Source organism: Coccidioides immitis, assembly GCF_000149335.2.
Source record: "Coccidioides immitis RS genomic scaffold supercont3.6, whole genome shotgun sequence".
In the NCBI taxonomy this organism is placed as follows: Eukaryota; Fungi; Ascomycota; class Eurotiomycetes; order Onygenales; family Onygenaceae; genus Coccidioides; species Coccidioides immitis.
The window spans coordinates 3402768-3422983 of record NW_004504312.1 but is presented as its reverse complement, the minus strand read 5'-3'; the positions used below and the strand labels follow the sequence as shown (position 1 = coordinate 3422983).

The window sequence follows — 20216 nt, the reverse complement described above, 5'->3', positions numbered from 1 at the left end:
TAATAATGAATACAACATGTACTACTATTATCAGTAACTAATAGAAGATTGCAATAATTATAGATGGTTGAAAACAATATACTACAGTATTAGCTAATAACTTATGCACCAAGACTCTGTATATTATTTATGGTACATGCTGATAAGATCTGACCATGCTTGAAAACTTATCTCCTATCTATATTATATCAAGTATGCTAAGTCAGGGGATAAAACTAGGTTTTGCCATATTAATATTAGAGTGGTATCTGGTTTCAGAATTTTCTATTCTGGTTCTGGATTTCTGTCCCAATTTCTGTCCCAAGAACAGGATTGGGTTGAAGCTCAGCTCAACAGAATGAGACTGGATTATTTAACAGCATATTGAGATAGTTTCATGAGAGCTGGAATCAGAATAGAATTGGGACCAGAATCAAAATCTAGCTAATAGAACAGTTCTGGAATCTGGCCATAATAAAATAAGATAGAACCAGGATTTCAATATTATATATGAAACAGAATCAGTAAAGTGTAGAATGAGACTGGAAATTCTGGTCTCATTTATATTGTTAAAAGATAATAAAATTTGGTAATAATTCTAACATAATTTTACTAATTTATTTAACTTTGAAAAAGTAATGAAATTTGATAATGCTTTTTATATAATTAGATTATATTACAAGCTATTAGACTTTAGCTACTTGAGTCTATCTATTAATAACATTAATGTATTTTCTGTTTCTTGTCTGAATTAAGTAGTAAATTTAGCAGACTTGCAATCTCTTTCTGTACAATCTCTGAAATATCTTGATTATCTTGATTATCTTGAATGACTTTCTTGATCAACTTCTCATATAATATAGATGCTTCATCTAGCATATATATCTTGTCTTCATGTTTAAGTAGCATGATCTTCTTGATTATAAATATATGAAGCCATGATTATTAAAAATAATATATATTCTAAGTAATATTGAAAACTTATTCTACTTCAATTTCTGTTAAAAGTATAATCAGAATATCTCTTGTTATTTAAGTAACAGTTGAAAAATCAGACTCTAGCATTCTTTACTATTCCAGAATTGGAGCTCAAGATAATATCAAATTCTTATTATTTAAATATTACTGCATTTTATTTTGGAAATTTGCTTATCTTTAATGGAGTCTCTCAAAAATCATTTGCTCAATATTCTAGAGAAGTTAGCAAAGAGAAAATCAGAATAATACTTATAATAAATATACATTATTTATATTAAGTATTACTTCTCTTGATTATTTATATTTCTCATAATACTTTTTGTAAAATCTCAAAATATATTATTAATATATTTCACACTCATTACTGATTCAATCCTCTGAATTATATGCTCTCATATAATATAATGAATGAAGAGCAGCAGCTACAGCTAGCAGCTCACTCTTTAAATACTCAGTATTATTATAATATTTCTGGAATTTCAAGCTGACAGCTTTGATAGCTTCTTTAATATTCTCTCTTATTGTTAACTGTTAAGTCTTATTCTTCTCTTTTTCTAAATGCTGGAAAAGATGATTGTAGATTATCTATACTAGATAAATTATTAGATCTGTTGTTTTGGACAGTATCTTGATAAATTAACTGAATAGCTGCAACAGTCTAATTATATACTCTATCTGCTTTCAGTTATAATCTAATAAGCAAAGTCTTTATTATTTTAGTAATGAGTTCTGAATTCATAAGTTTACAGCTTGTTGAAGTAATAAGATATAAATATATATCTTATAGATAAAATTTCATCTTGTGCAAATATCTTGAATCATCTTGTGCTGATTCTTTTATTGATATTTTCAGAAACATGCAGCAAGTTAAAGAGAGGTATTGATTATATTAATAATAAGATAAATCTATTATTAAGTAAAGATTAGTAAATTAACTCAAGTATATTAAGATTATTACCAAATTTTATTATCTTTTTAAGAGTATTTGCAAATGTGTCTGTTAATACTAGATTATCAGTAATTAAGCTCTTATTAAAGATAGTGAATAGACTATTATTATCTGGCTGAATCTTGAGATTGCAAACCAGCTCTTAAACTACAAGTTAAATCATATAAATAAGATAGAATATTATTCTACTGTCTGTATTTTAATTAATTATCTTGTTCAACTGCTGTAATACTAGTCTTAACTGATGTATAAGATGTACTTAAATAATACTATTGTTTGATATATTATTACTTATAATTACAAGAAGATTACTCTCAAGTCTTTATACTGCTAATAATTATTAAAGAATCTTTATTATATTCTTGTTAGTATAAGCACTCTTTAAACTTTTAAAATCTAATAAATGTTTACAGTATTCTTAATTCTTTATAATATAATAATGATTAATTATTATAAAGACAAGATTATTAGAACTTGTCTAATTATTTATCATCAGAGATATCTTGATTATTGAGTTATAATTAAAGAGAAAATTTTGAAATAGCTAATTATACATATCATTTATAATCTGATATAATATTTCTTGTATGAGTATCTGTAATACCATTACAGAATTGAGCATGATTATAAATGTATGAAATGCTGAATTCTTGATAGCATAAAATAAGAGATTCAAGAATATTAATATTTGTACAAGCTGTCAGAGAAAATTATCTTAATTATATTCAGAAACAGACAGATCTGAATCTGTTCAAGAATACTTCAGAAACTGTTGCTAAGATACCAGAACTATTACTAAACTTTATTATATTTGGAAAATTAGAATTCATGATTTACTATCATGTTAATCAGAGTATTATTCTGTCTGTTATTAATTTTTGTACAATCTTTACTAATTAAATGCTTCTTTAGATTACTTATATTATTTTAAGAAAAGCTTAAATAACTGAAAAAGAGTTAATAATACTTGCAAATTATTTCTGAAGTACTCTTAGAATGCTCTGCTATCTGATCAAATTTTGATTAAAAATCAGAATGATGTTGCTTTATCTTCCAGTTGAAATCACTATAGTTCTTATTCTTAATTAACTGAGCAGCTTCAGTAGTCAATCATTAAATAACAAATAACTTATAATGCTGCTTCTTCTATAATACAAATTATTTTTTTTCATGTTAAACTATAGTTAATTTTGAAGAAATCTCTGTAGATTTTACTTGTTTGCTGGCTTCAGTTATTTAATTAGATTTTTTTTTTCATAATCAAATTAATTTTTCTCTAAGTTCTGTCTTAGTCAAAAAAGTAACAAAATTTAGTAACAGTTCAAGCAAAATTTGATAATCTCCAGCTAGTTAGATTTATTTTACTCTGTACAGTAATCAACTACAAAATTATTATTATCTACAAAATAGAACATTCTTCTTCAGGAAAATAAAATATTTTGCTAATTTAATAGCACCCTATTCTCAAATTAATATAAAAAAAGAACTAAAAACCTAACTTTCTCTTCTAGATATTAATAATTTAATTATTATTCTTCTTACTATTCTTCTTATTGTTCTTATCAGAGAACAATACAATCTCAAAATCATCTTTCTCTATCTTTTCTGAAGCAAGCAGACTGTTGTTATCTTTAATCAGACTTTGTAATTAATTTAGAAATTCTCTCATCTTCTTCTCAACTCTCTCTCTTGATATACTAACTGCAGCAAGATAATCATGACCATGGTTCATGATCTTGATCTTAAGCTTGACTATTATTTATTGAAACCAGACCTACTTATATATAGTAATAGAATGCTGTAGCTGGCTTGTTTTAGCCTAAATATATCAGAACTGTTATTAAATTTTATTACTTTTGAATTCTATCTTCTTGTTCTGCTGAGCTTCATTCTCAGTTTCTGTAATCTTTTCTTGATAATACTTCTTCTTCTGTTCTCTCTTCTTTTACTAAAATATTATAAGCTGGTGCTTATGGTACTTTTTTAACTTGCTCTTGACAAATTACTTAATTATTAACTATTTAATAACTTTATTCTTAATTATCTTGTAATTCTTCTTGCTGCTATTCTGCCTGTAATGAATGTTAATATAATTTAATGTAAACTACTGAGAGTGTATACTACTTATATTTAACTTGAATTCTCTTTAGCATATTATAGTATATCTTGTAATCTGTCTCTTCTGTCTTGAATATATCTTTTTAATAATCTTTCAAGATCTGGCAGTGCTTCTGTACTGTACAGATCTTCTCTCTTATTAAATATTATTTTGACTTCATCTTCATAATTATATATGATAAGTTGAATTGAAGACACTGCATAATGAAATTATAGAGTGTATTAACTAACTACTTGTATAGAATGATTACTATACACATTATTTACATTCTACAGGCATATTACTATAGGCAAGCTCCACACATTATTGCTATGCTAGCTACAGAATAATGAGAATATGAAGTGTATTAATCTAGTACTTGTATAAAATAATTACTATATATATTGTTTACATTCTACAGGTATATTGCTATAGACAAGCTCAACACATTATTACTATACTGGCTGCAGAATAATAATATAAGATCAGTCTCTCTTTTTTTCTTTTTCTCTTTCTCTTCTTCTTCTTTTTCTTCAGAACTACTGTTAATAATTTTTCTCTCTTTCTGATTATTTACTGCTCTGTGATTCCTCTGTACAAGAATCTGTACTGCAATAAAATAAGTTATATTAAGAGATAAGTGCTTGCAGAATACTGTTCTGACACACATTATTTACTGACAAGATGTTAGTTTTCCTCATATGCATTTATTTTATACAGCTGGAGAGAAGTAGCACAAGACTGTATTAAAAGAATGGGCCCTGAAGAAGAGCAATTGACATAAATCTAATAAAGATATTGATTTGGCTAAATTTAATCAGAAGAACCTCCACCTCCACCATCTTATTCATAATTAAAAGTCTGGCACTCATATGTCAAAAAGTAATAATTTTTAGTAATGGTCTTGATGCTAATTAATAAAATAGATATTATCAAGAAAATTCATTACTTCCAGAGCTCTACAGAGCTAATTCTTCTGGTAATTCTGTTTCAGTAATTGATTCAGAAAATTACTTTGTCTTGTTATCAAGAACATGAATATCACTAATAACATTCTGCCATTGAGTTACTTCAGAAGACTGCTGAAGTAATCTTGTGCACTTTATTTAAGTATAAGTTACTATTGACAATGGCACCAATAATTATACTAAGTAATATAGGCTCTGTTATGGCAATAGCATACTATAAGTACATTATAATTAATGCTGATGACATGAAGCTCATTCTTGACATTAGTATCATGACCAGATTAAACTATTTTGATCTAATTAATGTATCTGATTACTGTGCTTTTACTGTTTCTGCTTCTGCTATTACTACCTGCTGTCTGCATTCTGCTCCTGTTCCATTAACTACTGTTACTGCTCCACCATCACTATTACTGCTTATCACTGCCTCTCTGCCTCCCTCCAGCACTGACAGGATCTCCATCTATCAAATAGCAGATATTAGAGCCTTTGTCCAGTTCACAAAGCTGGTTCTGGAGGAGCAGGAGAAGAAGAAGAAGAAAAAGAAGAAAAAAAAGAAGAAGAAAAAGAAAGAGAAGAAGAAGAAGAGAGAGAAGAAGAAAGAGAAAAAGAATTATAATAATAACAAGAATAATGATGATGATAAGAATGATAATAATAATAATAATAATAAACTTGCTATTTAGATGGTTTCTAGTTGTTTGCTAGCTTTAACTATTACTTAGTTTTAATACTTTGTTTTTTTCTTTTACAATCAAATTAATTTTTCTAAGTGTTCCACCTTCATCAAAAAAGTAACAAAATTTGGTAACAGTTTCATGCAAAATTTGACCAGTTTGACTCTTGACATAATGGAGCTGGGAAATCCAGTTCCATTCTGGTCTTACTATAAACCTGGTCAGAATAGAAAATAAGAATCTATTTTCTCTGCTGGAATAGAACATGGGACATAATTTTCTATTTGAGGACAGGACCAGAAAATAATTTATAGAATAGAAATGGTAACAGAATCTCAAGCTCTTGAGTGGAATAGGATATGGGACTGAGATTTCATATTTGAGATTCTGGCTGTTTCTAAATTCAGAACCAGAACAAGCTTCAATAGGAAATGGGATCCTGTTCTGGTCCCAAATACCAGTCTAACTAATATCAATGTTTCAAATACTATTACTACTGGAAGAGGTGTTAACATGATATAAGAATTCTTGATCTTAACTACAGAAGAGCCTGGTGACTACACAGAAATCTTGCCAGAAATGCATAATTATCTAGAGAATTGGTAGAGACTAGTTAAAGAACAAGACTTATTCACTAATAACTATATTTACTGCATTAAGAATACAATATATACCAAAGATAACAAAAGAAAATTTGGTATTAGATAGATTAATATCATTTGCAAATCTGGCAATGTCTATATTATAAGCTCTCTGCTGCTGCATGAAGCTTACAGTCTATACAAAAAGATCTGGTGTACTATGCTATTCTGGTATGTGGCAATTCAAGAGAACTATAAATATCTTGAAGTCAATAAAGCTGGTACCTGGTTATAACTCTCTGCTGCATATAGAGATCTGGTTCCAGAGCTATTATTATTCTCCAGCTATTTAAATTGTTACACATTAGTTTTATATTAATTTCCTACCACTATTCAATTACAAGGCTTAGAAGCTATATCAGATACTTTGATAGGCCAAATTAGGTAGAACAACTCTATAGTAATTAAGGAACTTGATATTCTCTTTGGCTCTGATGACAAAAAAACTCAGAACTTCATTAATAACTGATGTCTAAAGGCCATACAAATTGCTTTAGATGCCATTGTCAAGACATACTAAATTGAAAAGAAAGCTTTTGGTAACAAACTCTATTAGCATTATATGCATAACAATATTGATCCAGTGTCAGTGTGGTCTTCTTCTCTCAAGAACTTGGTGGAAGAAGAGAATTATAGTGATTACTATTAGAAATTGCTGCTGTCACTTGCTTTATTATTATTTCCTACTTTTCTTACCAAACTGCCAATTACTATTTCTTATCTTTACTAAATTGCTTTTGTTTTGTTTTATATATTACTTGTTGTCAGGGGACACCAATATTGAAGGCCAGAAGAAAATGTAGTGAGAATTCTGGTATCTTATTAGAACAAAGATTGTTCTGGTCTGAGATGCAAATCATCTCAAAGCTACTATTGCTGAGCTATATAAACTATCTGTAGCCTCTGCATCTTGCTCAACACCTGTGTGCATTTTTGCACTTTTTTACACACTTGTTCTTTATTGCTAGTTTGATTATTAGTTAGAGAATATGAAGATCTCTTGTTTATGAAGCTTGCTACTGTTCCTCTTTAGAGCTGCCTGTATTAGTACAGAGCTCTTTAGTACTATTACTTCTTATAAGCTTAGGCATCTATTAGAGCATACCTATCTCTGTTCTTACTACTTGGCCATTGCTATTCTTACTATATTGTGATTTTTCACCTTTTCTGCACTCTCACCATCTTAACCAACTCACTTATATTGACAAGACATCCCATTATACTTCACTTCAATATTTTATCAACATTCTATCAAGAGTGCTATTCAGATTCTTGATCTTTCTGTTTATTCATGAATGATAGAACATTATTGTGTAGTGCTTTGCTTAAAGCTATATAATATAGTAATGAATAACTTCAGACAGAAGATTGGTGCCATTATCAGATAACAACTCTTGAGATATACTATAATTAATATATATCTTATTATGAATGAACTTTATAACTTCTTTATCTGTTGTCTTCTTTAGAGACTTTGCTAATGGCCAACTAGTTATATAGTTAATAGCAGTTATGATTTACTGGTTTCTGTTAGATATTATAGGTAATTATTCTATAAGATTAATACTTCATCTCTTGAAAAACTTTATATAAATATCAATTATGTATTAAGTCTCTCCTCTCTCTAAATTCTTCTTCAATTCTTTGATTACTTGATAATTTGAATATTATTTGACTGCATTCTGAATATATCTCTTTATATTAAATCAATATCTGTGAGATTGAATGACTTCTAAAAATTTAAAATATTTTAAATAACTGAATTTATTATGCATATATCTGACCAAGTTATTGCAAAAGAGTTTCTTGATATACAGCACATTCACATTCTTGTCAAACACATAAATAAGCATATTCTCATGTCTATTAAATGGATTCAATTTCTCATATCAGAATAGTTAACTCATCTTCAAAACTGTTTAATAAAGTGATGAATTGTCAGACAGTTTCTTTAATTAAAGATAGATTATTAAGATATTATACCACTTTTTTTCTCTGCTATTATAGAGAGCAGAAAAAGTCTCAGATTAAGTAATATTAGTTGAGCTGGTTTCAAGAAAATCAGAATATCTGCTAATAGTATCAGAAACTACAGCTTCCTTGCCAGAACAATATTAAATTCAAAGATTATATTTCTGAAAGTTAGCAACTTAACAAGCAAGTTTTTTTAATAATTTGCAAGTTGTCTGAAGATACTGCAGACTCTTATAATTAGTGATTATAGTTATCTGCATTCTGTTATTAATATACTAATTAAACATCTTCAGAGTGTATTTAATTACTAACAGCTTCTTCTTGTAAACTGAATAGTTAAGGTCAGCTCTTAAAAGCTTTTTGCTGTTAAATACTACAGAATAAAGAAATTTATTCTCTCTTAATTAATAAAGAGCACAATTAATTACTCATTTCAAAGTATCAGTCTTGATTATATAAGGCTTGCTTCTATATAGTTAAATTATAACAGAATCTTTTGTTACAGCTTTATATAATTCCAGAAAAATTAAGTAACAGACAGTATTTTAAACTATCAGATAAAACTTTTTTTTTCTTATTCTTTTGTTGATTTCTCTTAACAGATTTAATAAAGAAGCAGTAATTCAAGAAAAGTTCTTGATAAATTATCTATAGAATATAACCAAACTCAAGAACTGTTGAACTTTGTACACATTCTTTAGTACAGGTTATTTTGTAATCACATTCACTTTAGCAGATAAGAGTTATATCACTTTCTTTTCTATAATGTGACCACAATACTCAAGGTTGTTCTTTAGAAATATATACTTACTCTTTTTTATATAGAGTGTATGTACTCAGAGCTCATCAAAAACTTTTAAAAGATACTTAAAATGTTTCTTCTCTGACTGAGAGAAAATAACAATATTATCAAGATACACTAAGCAGAATTTACTAATATATTTTGAAAGAATAATATTTATTATTATTTGAAACAAGAACAGAGTATTTGTAAGTCTGAAAAACATTACAAGAAATTTATACTTACTCTATTATATGTTGAATGTAATCTTCTTTATTAATAGTTTACTAATCTGAATCTGTCAGAAACTAGTGGCAAGATTTATCTTTAATAAAACTCTAGCATTATCAACAGTATCTAATAGCTTCTAAATTCTGGGCAGTGAATAAGTATTTTTCCAGATAACTTTATTAAGTGCTTGATAGTTAACACACAATCACCAGATACTGTTAGACTTCTTAGTGAAAAGAACAGAAAATTGTCATAAACTTGTAAATAGTTATATAAGTTCTTATTTTAATAATATCTTGTTGATCTGATGCTTCTGTTGCTTGACAAGTGTCTGTAATAGTGAGTATATATAAATATTTATTAATGATGTGTTTCCAGTATCAATGTTGAGCTTGAATAATTAGTCTGGTGAAAGTCTTAATAATAAGTTCTTTTAAAAGACATTCTTATACTTATCAAGTAACTTTCTTAACTTTGAATTCTTAACAGAAGTATTCTTCTTTTTCTTCTTTTCTTTTCTCTTATCTTTTATCTTTAGAATATAAAGGTAACACTCTGTTAACTTCTTTTGCAGAATATGAACTAACTGATAATCTGTTATTAGATTCAGCTTGAGATTATCAGTGTTGATATGCTGTTATATATCACAAAACAATATCATGTGTGTTTATTTTTATCTATTAGTAATATTCATGCATACTGACTTTTAACTTATATGTAAATTCTAAGTTTCTAGCTACAATCTTTTCAAGATTAGTTCATAATCAAAGTTATTGAGAATTCTAGTAACAATGCAGTATTTGAAGATGCTGAGTTTAAAATAAAGATAAGTTCTGTGATTTAATTATATATATTCTCTGTTTGGTAGTTTAACAGCTTTCTGAAAGAGAATTAACTTAACTTTTATCTTTTCTGCTAGAGCTTTATTGATAAACTTAGTTAATGCTTTAGAATTCAACAAGATCTTTATCTTGATATTTCTGTTAGTTCTAGACACAACAATCTTTATATAATAGAGTATTTATTTTGATCCTGCAGTATTAAGATGTTCAGTATTAAATAAAATAGTGAGTAATTTGATCTCGAGAATCTCTGCTGGGTTCAGTAGATCAGGCAGATTAGAGATCTTATTAGAAGTAGAGATCTTATATAGAGTATTAGCAAGTGTCTCTGCATTCACTGACTCTACTCTTTTCTTAATTCAGAATTAGCATTGAATTTCTTCTTTTTTCTTCTCTTCTTCTTTTTGTCAGTTCTGTTCAGGTATTTGGTTGACTACTCTTGTAGAGTCTGATTGAGGATACAGATTTTCATAAAGAATCTTTATTAGACACCCATATATTCTGTATTAAAGAATAACTAAAATTAATTGCATATCAATTCTTAAATTATAAAACAAGATCTTGACTACTCTGTTGGAGATGTATTGTAAAGATACATATTTAACAAAGAGATAATCTTTTAACATACTACCAGATGTAATCTGAGAATAGAATTGCTTGAGTCTTCTGAACTAAAGAGAGCTGAGCTATCTACATATGCATAACTATAGGCTGATGTTGGAAGATATTAAGATCTATCAGAGTTTGTAGGCTCTGATAAAGTATAACTAAGAAAAGAAACATACTATAGTATATAATATAGATGTAAGGGAACTACAAGTCTATATTACTTAATATAATTGTTGATGCTATTGCTAATAATAACTTATACTCAAACAAAGTACACAAAATTACTTCAGCAGTCTTCTAAAGTAACTTAATAACAGTATATTACTAGTGATATTTATATTCTTGATGACAGAATAAAGTAATTTTCTGAACTAATTACTGAAACAGAGCTGTCAGAAGAATTAACTTGATAGAGTTCTGGAAGTAATAGATTTTCTCAATAATACTTATTTCACTAATTAGCATCAAAATTATTAAAAATTATTACTTTTTAATATACAAGTACTGGACCTTTAATTATAAACAGAGAGATGGAAGCAGAGATTCTTCTGATCAAAATTAATCAGATTAATATCTTTATTAACTTTGCATTAATTACTCTTCTTTAAAGCTTATTCTTTCAATGCAGTCTTGTACTACTTCTCTCCAGCTGTGTGAAATGAATACACACAGAGAAAACTAACATCTTATTAATAACATATGTGCCAGAGTAGTATTCTGCAAGCACTCATCTCTTAGTATAACTTATTTTATTGTAGTGCAGATTCTTGTACAGAGGCATTAAAGAGCAGTAAATAATCAAGAAAGAAAACAATTATCAACATCAGCTCTGAAGAAAAAGAAGAAGAACAGAAAGAGAAAAAGAAAAGAAGAGAGATTAATCTTATACTATTGTTCTGTAGTCAGTATAACAATAATATGTTGAGCTTGTCTATAGCAACATGCCTATAGAATATAAACAATATGTATAATAATCATTCTATACAAGTACTTGATCAATACACTCTATAATTTCATCACACAGTGCCTCTAATTCAACTCATCACATATAATTATGAAGATGGAGCCAAAATAATATTTAATAAGAGAGAAAATCTATATAGTACAGAAGCACTGTCAGGTCTTGAAAGGTCATTAAAAATATATATTCAAGACAGAAGAGGCAGATCACAAGATATATTATAATATGCTGAAGAGAATTCAAGCTAAATATAAATAATATGCACTCTCAGTAATTTGCATTAAATTATATTGACATCTATTGCAGGTAGAATAGCAGCAAGAAGAATCACAAGATAATTAAAAATAAAGCTATTAGATAGCTAATAATTAAGCAATTTATCAAGAGCAAGTTAAAGAAGTACTACAAGCATCAGCTTATAATCTCTCAGCAAAAGAAAAGAGAGAAAAAGAAGAAGTATTATCAAGAAGAGATTACAGAGATCAAGAATAAAGCTTGACAGAACAAGAAGATAGAATTTAAAAGTAATAAAATTTAATAACAGTTCTGATATATTTAGGTCAAAATAAGCTAGATATAGTATTCTATTGCTGTACATAAGTACACCTAATTCTGTCAAATAATAGTTAATCTTGAGATTAAGATTATAGTCTATAGTTATAATTATCTTGCTGCAGTCAGTGTATCAAGAGAGAGGTTTGAGAAGAAGATAAAAAAAGTTAATTACAGAGTTTAATAGAAGATAACAGCAGCTCATTGATCTTAAAGAAGCTGGAGAAAGATGATTTCAAGATTGTAGTATTCTCTGATAAGAACAATAAGAAGAACAATAAGATGAATAATAATTAAATTATTAATATCTAGAGAAGAAAGTTAGATTTTTAATTCTTTTTTTATATTAATTTAAGAATGAGGTGTTATTAAATCAGCAAAATATTTTATTTCCTCAAGAAGAATATTCTATTTTGTAGATGATAATGATTTTGTAGTTAGTTACTATACAGAATAAAATAGGTCTAACTAGCTAGAGATTATCAAATTTTTCTTAAACTGTTACCAAATTTTGTTACTTTTTTAACTAAGACAGAACTCAGAGAAAAATTAATTTGATTGTGAAAAAGAAATTTAATTAATGATTAAAGTCAGTAAACAAGCAAAATCTACAGAAATTTCTTCAGAATTAATCATAATTTAATATAGAAAAAAATAATTTGTATTGTGGAAGAAGCAGTATTATAAGTTATTTATTACTTGATAATTGACTACTGAGGCTGCTTAGTTAATTAAGAATAAGAAGCATGGTGATTTTAACTAAAAGACAAAGCAATACTATTGTGATTTTTGACCAAAATTTAATCAGATGGTAGAGCATTCTAAGAGTATTTCAAAAGTAATTTACAAGCATTGCTAAATCTTTCTTAGTTATTCAAGCTTTTCTCAAAAGAGTACAAGTGATCTAAAGAAGCATTTAACTAGCAAAGATTGTATAAAAACTGATGACAGACAGAGTAATACTCTGGTTAATATAATAATAAATCATGGATTTTAATTTCTTAAATATAACAAATTTTAATAATGATTCTGATATCTTAATAACAGTTTCCAAAGTATTCTTGAATAAATTCAGATCTGTCTGTTTCTAAATATAATTAAGATAATTTTCTCCAGCAGCTTGTGCAAATATTAATATTCTTGAATCTTTTATTTCATGCTATCAAGAATCTAGTATTTTACACATTAATAATCATCCTTAACTCTGCAATAATATTACAGATATCTACACAAGAAACATTATATCAGATTATAAATAATATATACAATCAGCTATTTCAAAATTTTCTCTTTAATTATAATTCAACAATCAAGGTATCTTTAATAGTGAATAATTAAACAAGTTCCAATAATCTTATCTTTATGATTATTAATGATTATTACATTACAAAGAATTAAGAGTATTATAAGTATTTACTAAGTTTTGAAAGTTTAAAAAGTACTTATACTGACAAGAATATAGCAGAGATTTTCTAATAATTATTAGTAGCATAAAGGCTTGAGAGTAATCTTCTTGTAATTATAAGTAATGATACATTAAATAATAGTATTATGCAAGTACATCTTACATATTAGTAAAGGCCAGCATTGCAGCAGTTAAACAAGCCAACTGATTAAGATACAGACAGTAAAATAATACTTTATCTTGCTTATATAATTTAACTTGTGATTTAAGAGCTAGTTTGTAATCTTAAGATTCAGCTAGATAATAATACTCTACCCACAATCTTTAATAAGAGCTTAATTACTGATGATCTAGCATCAACAAACACATTTGCAAATATGCTTAGAGAGATAACAAAATTTGATAACAATCTTGATATACTTGAGTTGATTTACTAATTTTTACTTAACAATAGATTTATCTTGTTATCAATGCAATCAATGCCTTCTCTCAACTTGATCTTTCAGTTATTCTCTTTTTGAGAATATGTTTTTCAATGGAGATTTAAATTAGATTTCTTAATTTAATTGCTTTTAATTCAAGTTTTGATGGAGTATTTTCTATTGAAGTTCATTGGAACTCTTCTTTTTCTAGATTTTGAAGAAGAGATTTATTTATGTCATCCTAATTAGCTTTTTAAAAGTTGTATTGATTTGAATAAAGTGGATTTTTAACAACATTTTCAGTATTTAGTTCAATACTAAATTAAATAATTTCATAATCAGAACCAGAGTGAAGAGCATTATCAATCTACTACTTATGTATCTTTTAAGTTAAGTTAATGTAGAAGAAGGTCAAATCTATAATTGATTTGAATAATAGATTTGGTCTGAAGAAGATTTCTCTGTCTATTTTATTAATTAAATCTATATTATTCTTCTCAAGCTATTCTACTAGTTTTTCAGCTCTAACTGAATTAACTATATTTGAATTCCACCATAGATGATAAGCATTCATATCTCCAGTAATAATAGAGTGTTGAGAAGCTGAGATATTTACTAGTTCTCTCTCAATAGTTCAAATATTTGAGTTGTTCTCTAGATCTTTTTGATTATAGATACTTATCAGTTGTATAGTTTCTAACTGATTGTATTTATCTTTAATATCTATAACTAGAAGATCATTACTAGAGTATATGTCAGATCTTAAGCAGGGTTGATATCTAGACTGTTTTCTAGCAAAAATAACTACTCTAGATCTTAAATCTTTGTTTTCAGAAAGAATATAATAATATGCATTATGAGAAACTGTAAACTGATTATCTGAGCTCATTCATGGTTTCTAAAATAAAATATAATTAATTTTCTTTTCAAATCTAATATCAATTATTATTATTATTATTATTTATTATAGTCTTATGCAGTCAGTAACTATGAAGACTATCTAACAGCTTCTCTGTTAGAATTTACTTAGTATACATTGTAGAAACTGAATAAAGAAAAAAATTCAAAGTATTTCAAGACAATATGAGATGTTCTTTCTCCACAAAAGTCAAATAGCAGATAGGACATAATATTAATTTTAAAGGAAAATAATAATTCTTGTAGTAATGTGATACAAATCAAAAAGAAATAAACCTCTGGCCCTCAGCCACTCTAGCTCTGAAGTTCTAGATCTATATGAGAATCATACATGTGGATCAGCATGATAATGAATCTATAGGAGGAATTGTACATGGAAAAGAGTACATAAGATAAAAGGTCTAGTAGTAGCAACTATATATGACTTGTAGACAAGATTGCCACTGGCTTTCAACAAGAGATTTATACAGTGGTGGCCTTTTATGTATGCTTGCAAGCATGTGACTTAGTGTCTCACAAGACCACATGTACTTCTAACAGCTTGTGAGCTCAGACTCTAAGCTCTCATGGGTATTGTTCATCTGTGTAAAAGGTTTATAAGTGAATTCTTACAGATTTCTCTCTCTTGTAAGCCTTGATCCCTCAAGACAGCTGTCTTATTAAAAATCTTCATGAGTAGAAAAACAAAATCTCTTGGAAAAAATAAAAATTTCCTTATAAGAAAAAGAGTACAGCCTCACTAGAGATGTAATATCAACACAACTTCAATAATACAACACAACATAACAACACAACAGAGCTCAATAACACAATAATATGTAGAGAGTCTTTATTGTTCTCACTAGCTCTATATCACTATTAGATAATGAGTACTAGCTTAAGAGAGAGCTTTCTCTTGCTTTCTCTTTCTTTTCTTTTCTTCTCTTTCTTCTCTAGTTTATATTATTATTATCAAGATAAGTAAACCCTTCAAGCACTGCTTTATATAAGAGACAGACTTGTGGAAGATCTCTGATGTTCTGAAAGAAAAATAAAAATAACTATATTTTAATACTCTGTCCATCTGACTGCAAGGCCACAAGCTAGTGAGTTCACTTCTGGTTATGTCTTTACTTTATGTAATCATAAGATTTTACCTTCATATAGAGTTTGATTTACAGAGAAGCTTATGCTTGCTAGAAGCTGCCAGTTCACTCTCTTCTCTTCTTCTCTCTCACAAGTCATTACTGCTCTTCTCTCTCAGAAGAATCTTCATCTCTTCCTCTCTTTAAAGAAGAGTTGTCTGGATCTTCAGTAAGTAGTCTTTAGAGATTGAGATATATTTGTAACTAATAGTTCTAGAGCATTGTTGCTTCTTCTCTCTTCTTTTTATCAGTTACTGTCTCTCTTCTGCTAGCTCAAGTTGTAAGTATCTTCTCACAAGCTGATATTTGATTTGTGTACTGATGGAGTTAGAGTTCTGCTGCTCTATCTTCTTCCTCTACAGTTATTGTGCTGGCTCCAGCCAGAAATATGAGTATTCTTTATCATATTTTAGTTTATAGCTAATCTTTTTTAGATTATTATTGCTGTTTCTTCTGCTCCAGCAGAGTTCATAAATACTGTAGTTCTATAAAGTATCTGGAATTGCCCAGTATCTCTTTTACAAGATCAACAATAGTGATCTTAGATTATCTTTACTTAATTGCTGCCAGCTGATACTTTTACTGGTGCATTATAGGCCAATCTAGTGGTTCTTCCAGATCTTCTATCTTATACTGGGGCACAAGCTTTATCTGCCTGTAAAAGAGCATGATATTGTAAGCCTATTCAAAGACCTGTACTTATTACTGGTTTGAATAATTTAAATTAGTTAGCTGTCTGTATTCAGCTTCACAAGAGTATTCTCATGACTCAAGCTGGAGTCCAGCTGTCACCAGAACAGAAGTGCTTCATCTGTAAGAGAGCTCAGCAAGACTATAGTAATATACTCTTTACAGAGTGCATCTTTACAGACTTGAATTAAAAGTATAATAATTATCTATATTATGGGTATCTTGCTTGCTCTTTCCAGCAGTGAGATTATAGATAGTTATTACAGATCTTTACAGAAGAAAGCCAGAGACTCTTATATAGTTCTTAAATAGTTCTTCTTTTAAAATTAATTTAATTTGATTTAACTATATCTTTTCTCTCTTTAACTTATTTTCTAGTTCCACTACCTTCATTCATCTCTTTTGTGAATCAGACTTGTCCAGATTTCTAATATAAAATTGTTGGAGTAGCTTTCTTAGTGAATAAACATTACTTGCAGGCACTCATGTCTTGTTCTTCTCATTATTATAATCTTCTTAATGTACTCTGTACTACAGCTTAGAACTCTCTCTCTTTAAGTTAATTATCTTACAGATCTGATACTTCTTTTCATTCTCATTTATCTTGTGAACTTTATGATGAGATGAGCTATTAATTTCTTTACAGATCTTGTGCTTGTGAAGCAGAAATATATAAAAAATATTATAAGTTTACAGATCTGAAGGCAGCTTCAGTCTATAGACTTACAAGTCTATCTTCTTTATAATTCTACAAGGCTTATGCCTCAGCAAACCCAATTTCTTGTTAGACTATATAGTCTTGATATTATGAAGATCAAGCTACATCTTGTCTTCTATCTGAAAAGTCTTTATAATATGCTTCTGATTATAGTACTTCTTCTGGTAGACTTGTGCCTTTATAAGTAATTTCTTAATCTTCTTACAGAGCAATCTTATTGTCTCTGTCTGATTTTTTAAATTCTTGCACATATAGCTATACTTCTCAAAGTCCAACAGATCTGTTTGTAGATTTAATTTATATATTAGCTGAAAAAGTGATTTCTGTGTGAAGGCCTGCCATGAGTTATTGTACACAAACTCTACTATTAGTAACCACATCATTCAGTTATCTTGATTATAACTGATATAGCTTTACAGATACTGCTCTAGCACACTATTCAGTCTCTCAGTTTGATTATCAATTTGCAGGTGGAACATCATGCTTATTACTCTTGTAATCTTCAAGATGTAAGTTAAATTATCTCAAAATTTACTTGTAAACAGAGATTCTCAATCTGTTACTATACTTACAGGTAATCTGTACAATCTTACTATCTCATAAATAAAGAGATGAACCAATTTCTCTAATATCAGCTTCTTTGTTATAGAGATAAAGTGAGTCATCTTTGTGAGCCAGTCCACTATAACCAGAATACAGTCAAACTGTATCTTCTCAAAATTCAGGCTCACAGAGAGATCTGTAATAACATCTATACTAATAAATTCTCAAGAGTAATTCAGAATTAGTAAGAATGATAGTTCTTCTTAAAGTTTTCTATAAACTCTTTTTGAGTTCTGGCAGATTCTACAGACTTTGCAATACTTTTTCATCAGTTCTCTTATTCTTAGCTAAAAGTATTTGTGAGCTATAAGCTCATACATTCTTGCTGTAGTAAAATGCTCTGTAAGAGATAGATCATAATAATGTCTAATCAGCTCTATTCACAAGATCTCATTCTGAGAAATGTACATGCAATTATTTCTATAGGAAATGCTCTTCTTCTCTTTTCACATTGTGAATTTCTTCATGCTCATCTTAATGTCTTTGTGAACTTTAACTGCATAGTCATTACTTTGCAGTAGATTTGATAATGATGCCAACAGATTAGAGCTGCTCTTCTTATAAGAATTCTCCTTATAAACAAGATCTTTGATCTTCTGAACCTGCATTATAATCTTCTTTACTTTATACATGTCTTTCAAGACAATTTTCACAAGTAGTTTCTTGGTCACAATCTGAAGCTTTACAGAGATAAGTTATGTATTCTCATCTTCTCTCTTCTCTCTCTGATTAGAAGAAACTTGAGCTGTCAGTTCTAACTTTTCTGTAGTTTCTTGCTTCTTCACAAGCATTACTTTCAGTTGATTTGCAGTCTCACAACCCTTTGTATTATCTAGATCAGCCTTCTTGACATAATCAGATCTTTATAAAAATCTATCTGCCAGATTCTTGATTTCTTTCACATGGTTAACTGTAAATCAAAAGACTGTTAGTCTTTGTGCTTAGCAGATCTGTCTTTACAAGAGGTCTTGAGCAGTCTGGAAATAGCACAAGCTATTATAATCTGTAAGAACTTGAACTGGTGTTTGCAAGCCTTTCAACCAGCAGCATTAATATCTAAATAACTTCACAATTGTGAGCAGTTCTTGATCATTAATGCTATAATTCATCTTCACAGATTGCATCTTCCACAAATAAAACCCAACTGAAACCCAAATGCCATTCTTTGCCAGCTGTAATAGAATATCACATACTATAAAGCCAGATGCATCTGTTTTCAGTCTGATTTTCTGTTCTATATTAAAATAGTAAAGCATAACAGCTTCTGTAAATGCTCTTTTCAGATTTATAAAGACTTTATGATCTTTCTCAGTCATGAAAGTATTGGTCTCTCTTCTCATCTCTCTTCACATATGTCTGCTTAGCTTTACTTCTCCTCTCTTTAAAAAAGCAGTCAGGCTGCAGGCTATTTTAGAAAATCTTGAGATAAAACACCTATAAAAGTTTATAAATTCTAAAAAGATCTGAATCTCTTTCTTACTAGTTGATTCTGGCCAGTTAAAAATAGTGTTCATGTAGCTCTTCTCTATAAGAACACTTTCTGGTGTTATGACATACTTAAGATAGTCAATCTCACAAGCATTGAACTTGCACTTTGCCAGCTTGTAATAAAGATCTGCATTCTTGAGTGCCTTAAGTACTAATTTCATATACTTCTTGTAGTCTTTCTTGTGAGTCAAGTACATGACCATATTATCAAGATAGGTTACTGTAAATACATTCAGATATTTGCTAAGTGTTTTCACAATATATAATTGAAAGACTGCTGGTGCATTTGTAAGTTCAAAAAACACTATTAAGTACTTAAATAGCTTCTGTAAAGTTCAAAATACAGTCTTTCACTTATTCTCTTTATGAATTCTCAATCTATAGTAGGCATTCTTGATATTTAACTGAGTAAATATTGCAGCTCCTGCAAGCTTATATAATACATCTTTAATTAGTGATAGAGAATATCTATTCTTGACTGTTTTTGAATTCAGATTATGATAGTTCACACACATTCTTGATTCATTATTCTTCTTGAACACAAACAGAATAAGTGCTCCTGCAGATGACTTGAAAGAGCAGATAAATCTATAAATTAGAATACTGCT

The 20216-nt window shown here is 28.5% G+C and overlaps 1 protein-coding gene across 1 annotated transcript; it reads right to left on the bottom strand.

The window, feature by feature from the left end:
* Positions 1 to 702: 702 nt before the first annotated feature.
* CIMG_13785 (uncharacterized protein) lies at positions 703 to 888 on the bottom strand (the record flags this gene model as incomplete). The annotated part of the gene is made up of 1 exon (XM_004446419.1): positions 703 to 888. One exon carries the CDS (start codon positions 886 to 888, stop codon positions 703 to 705), a length of 186 nt encoding a protein of 61 aa, XP_004446476.1.
* Between the last annotated feature and the right edge of the window lie 19328 nt (positions 889 to 20216).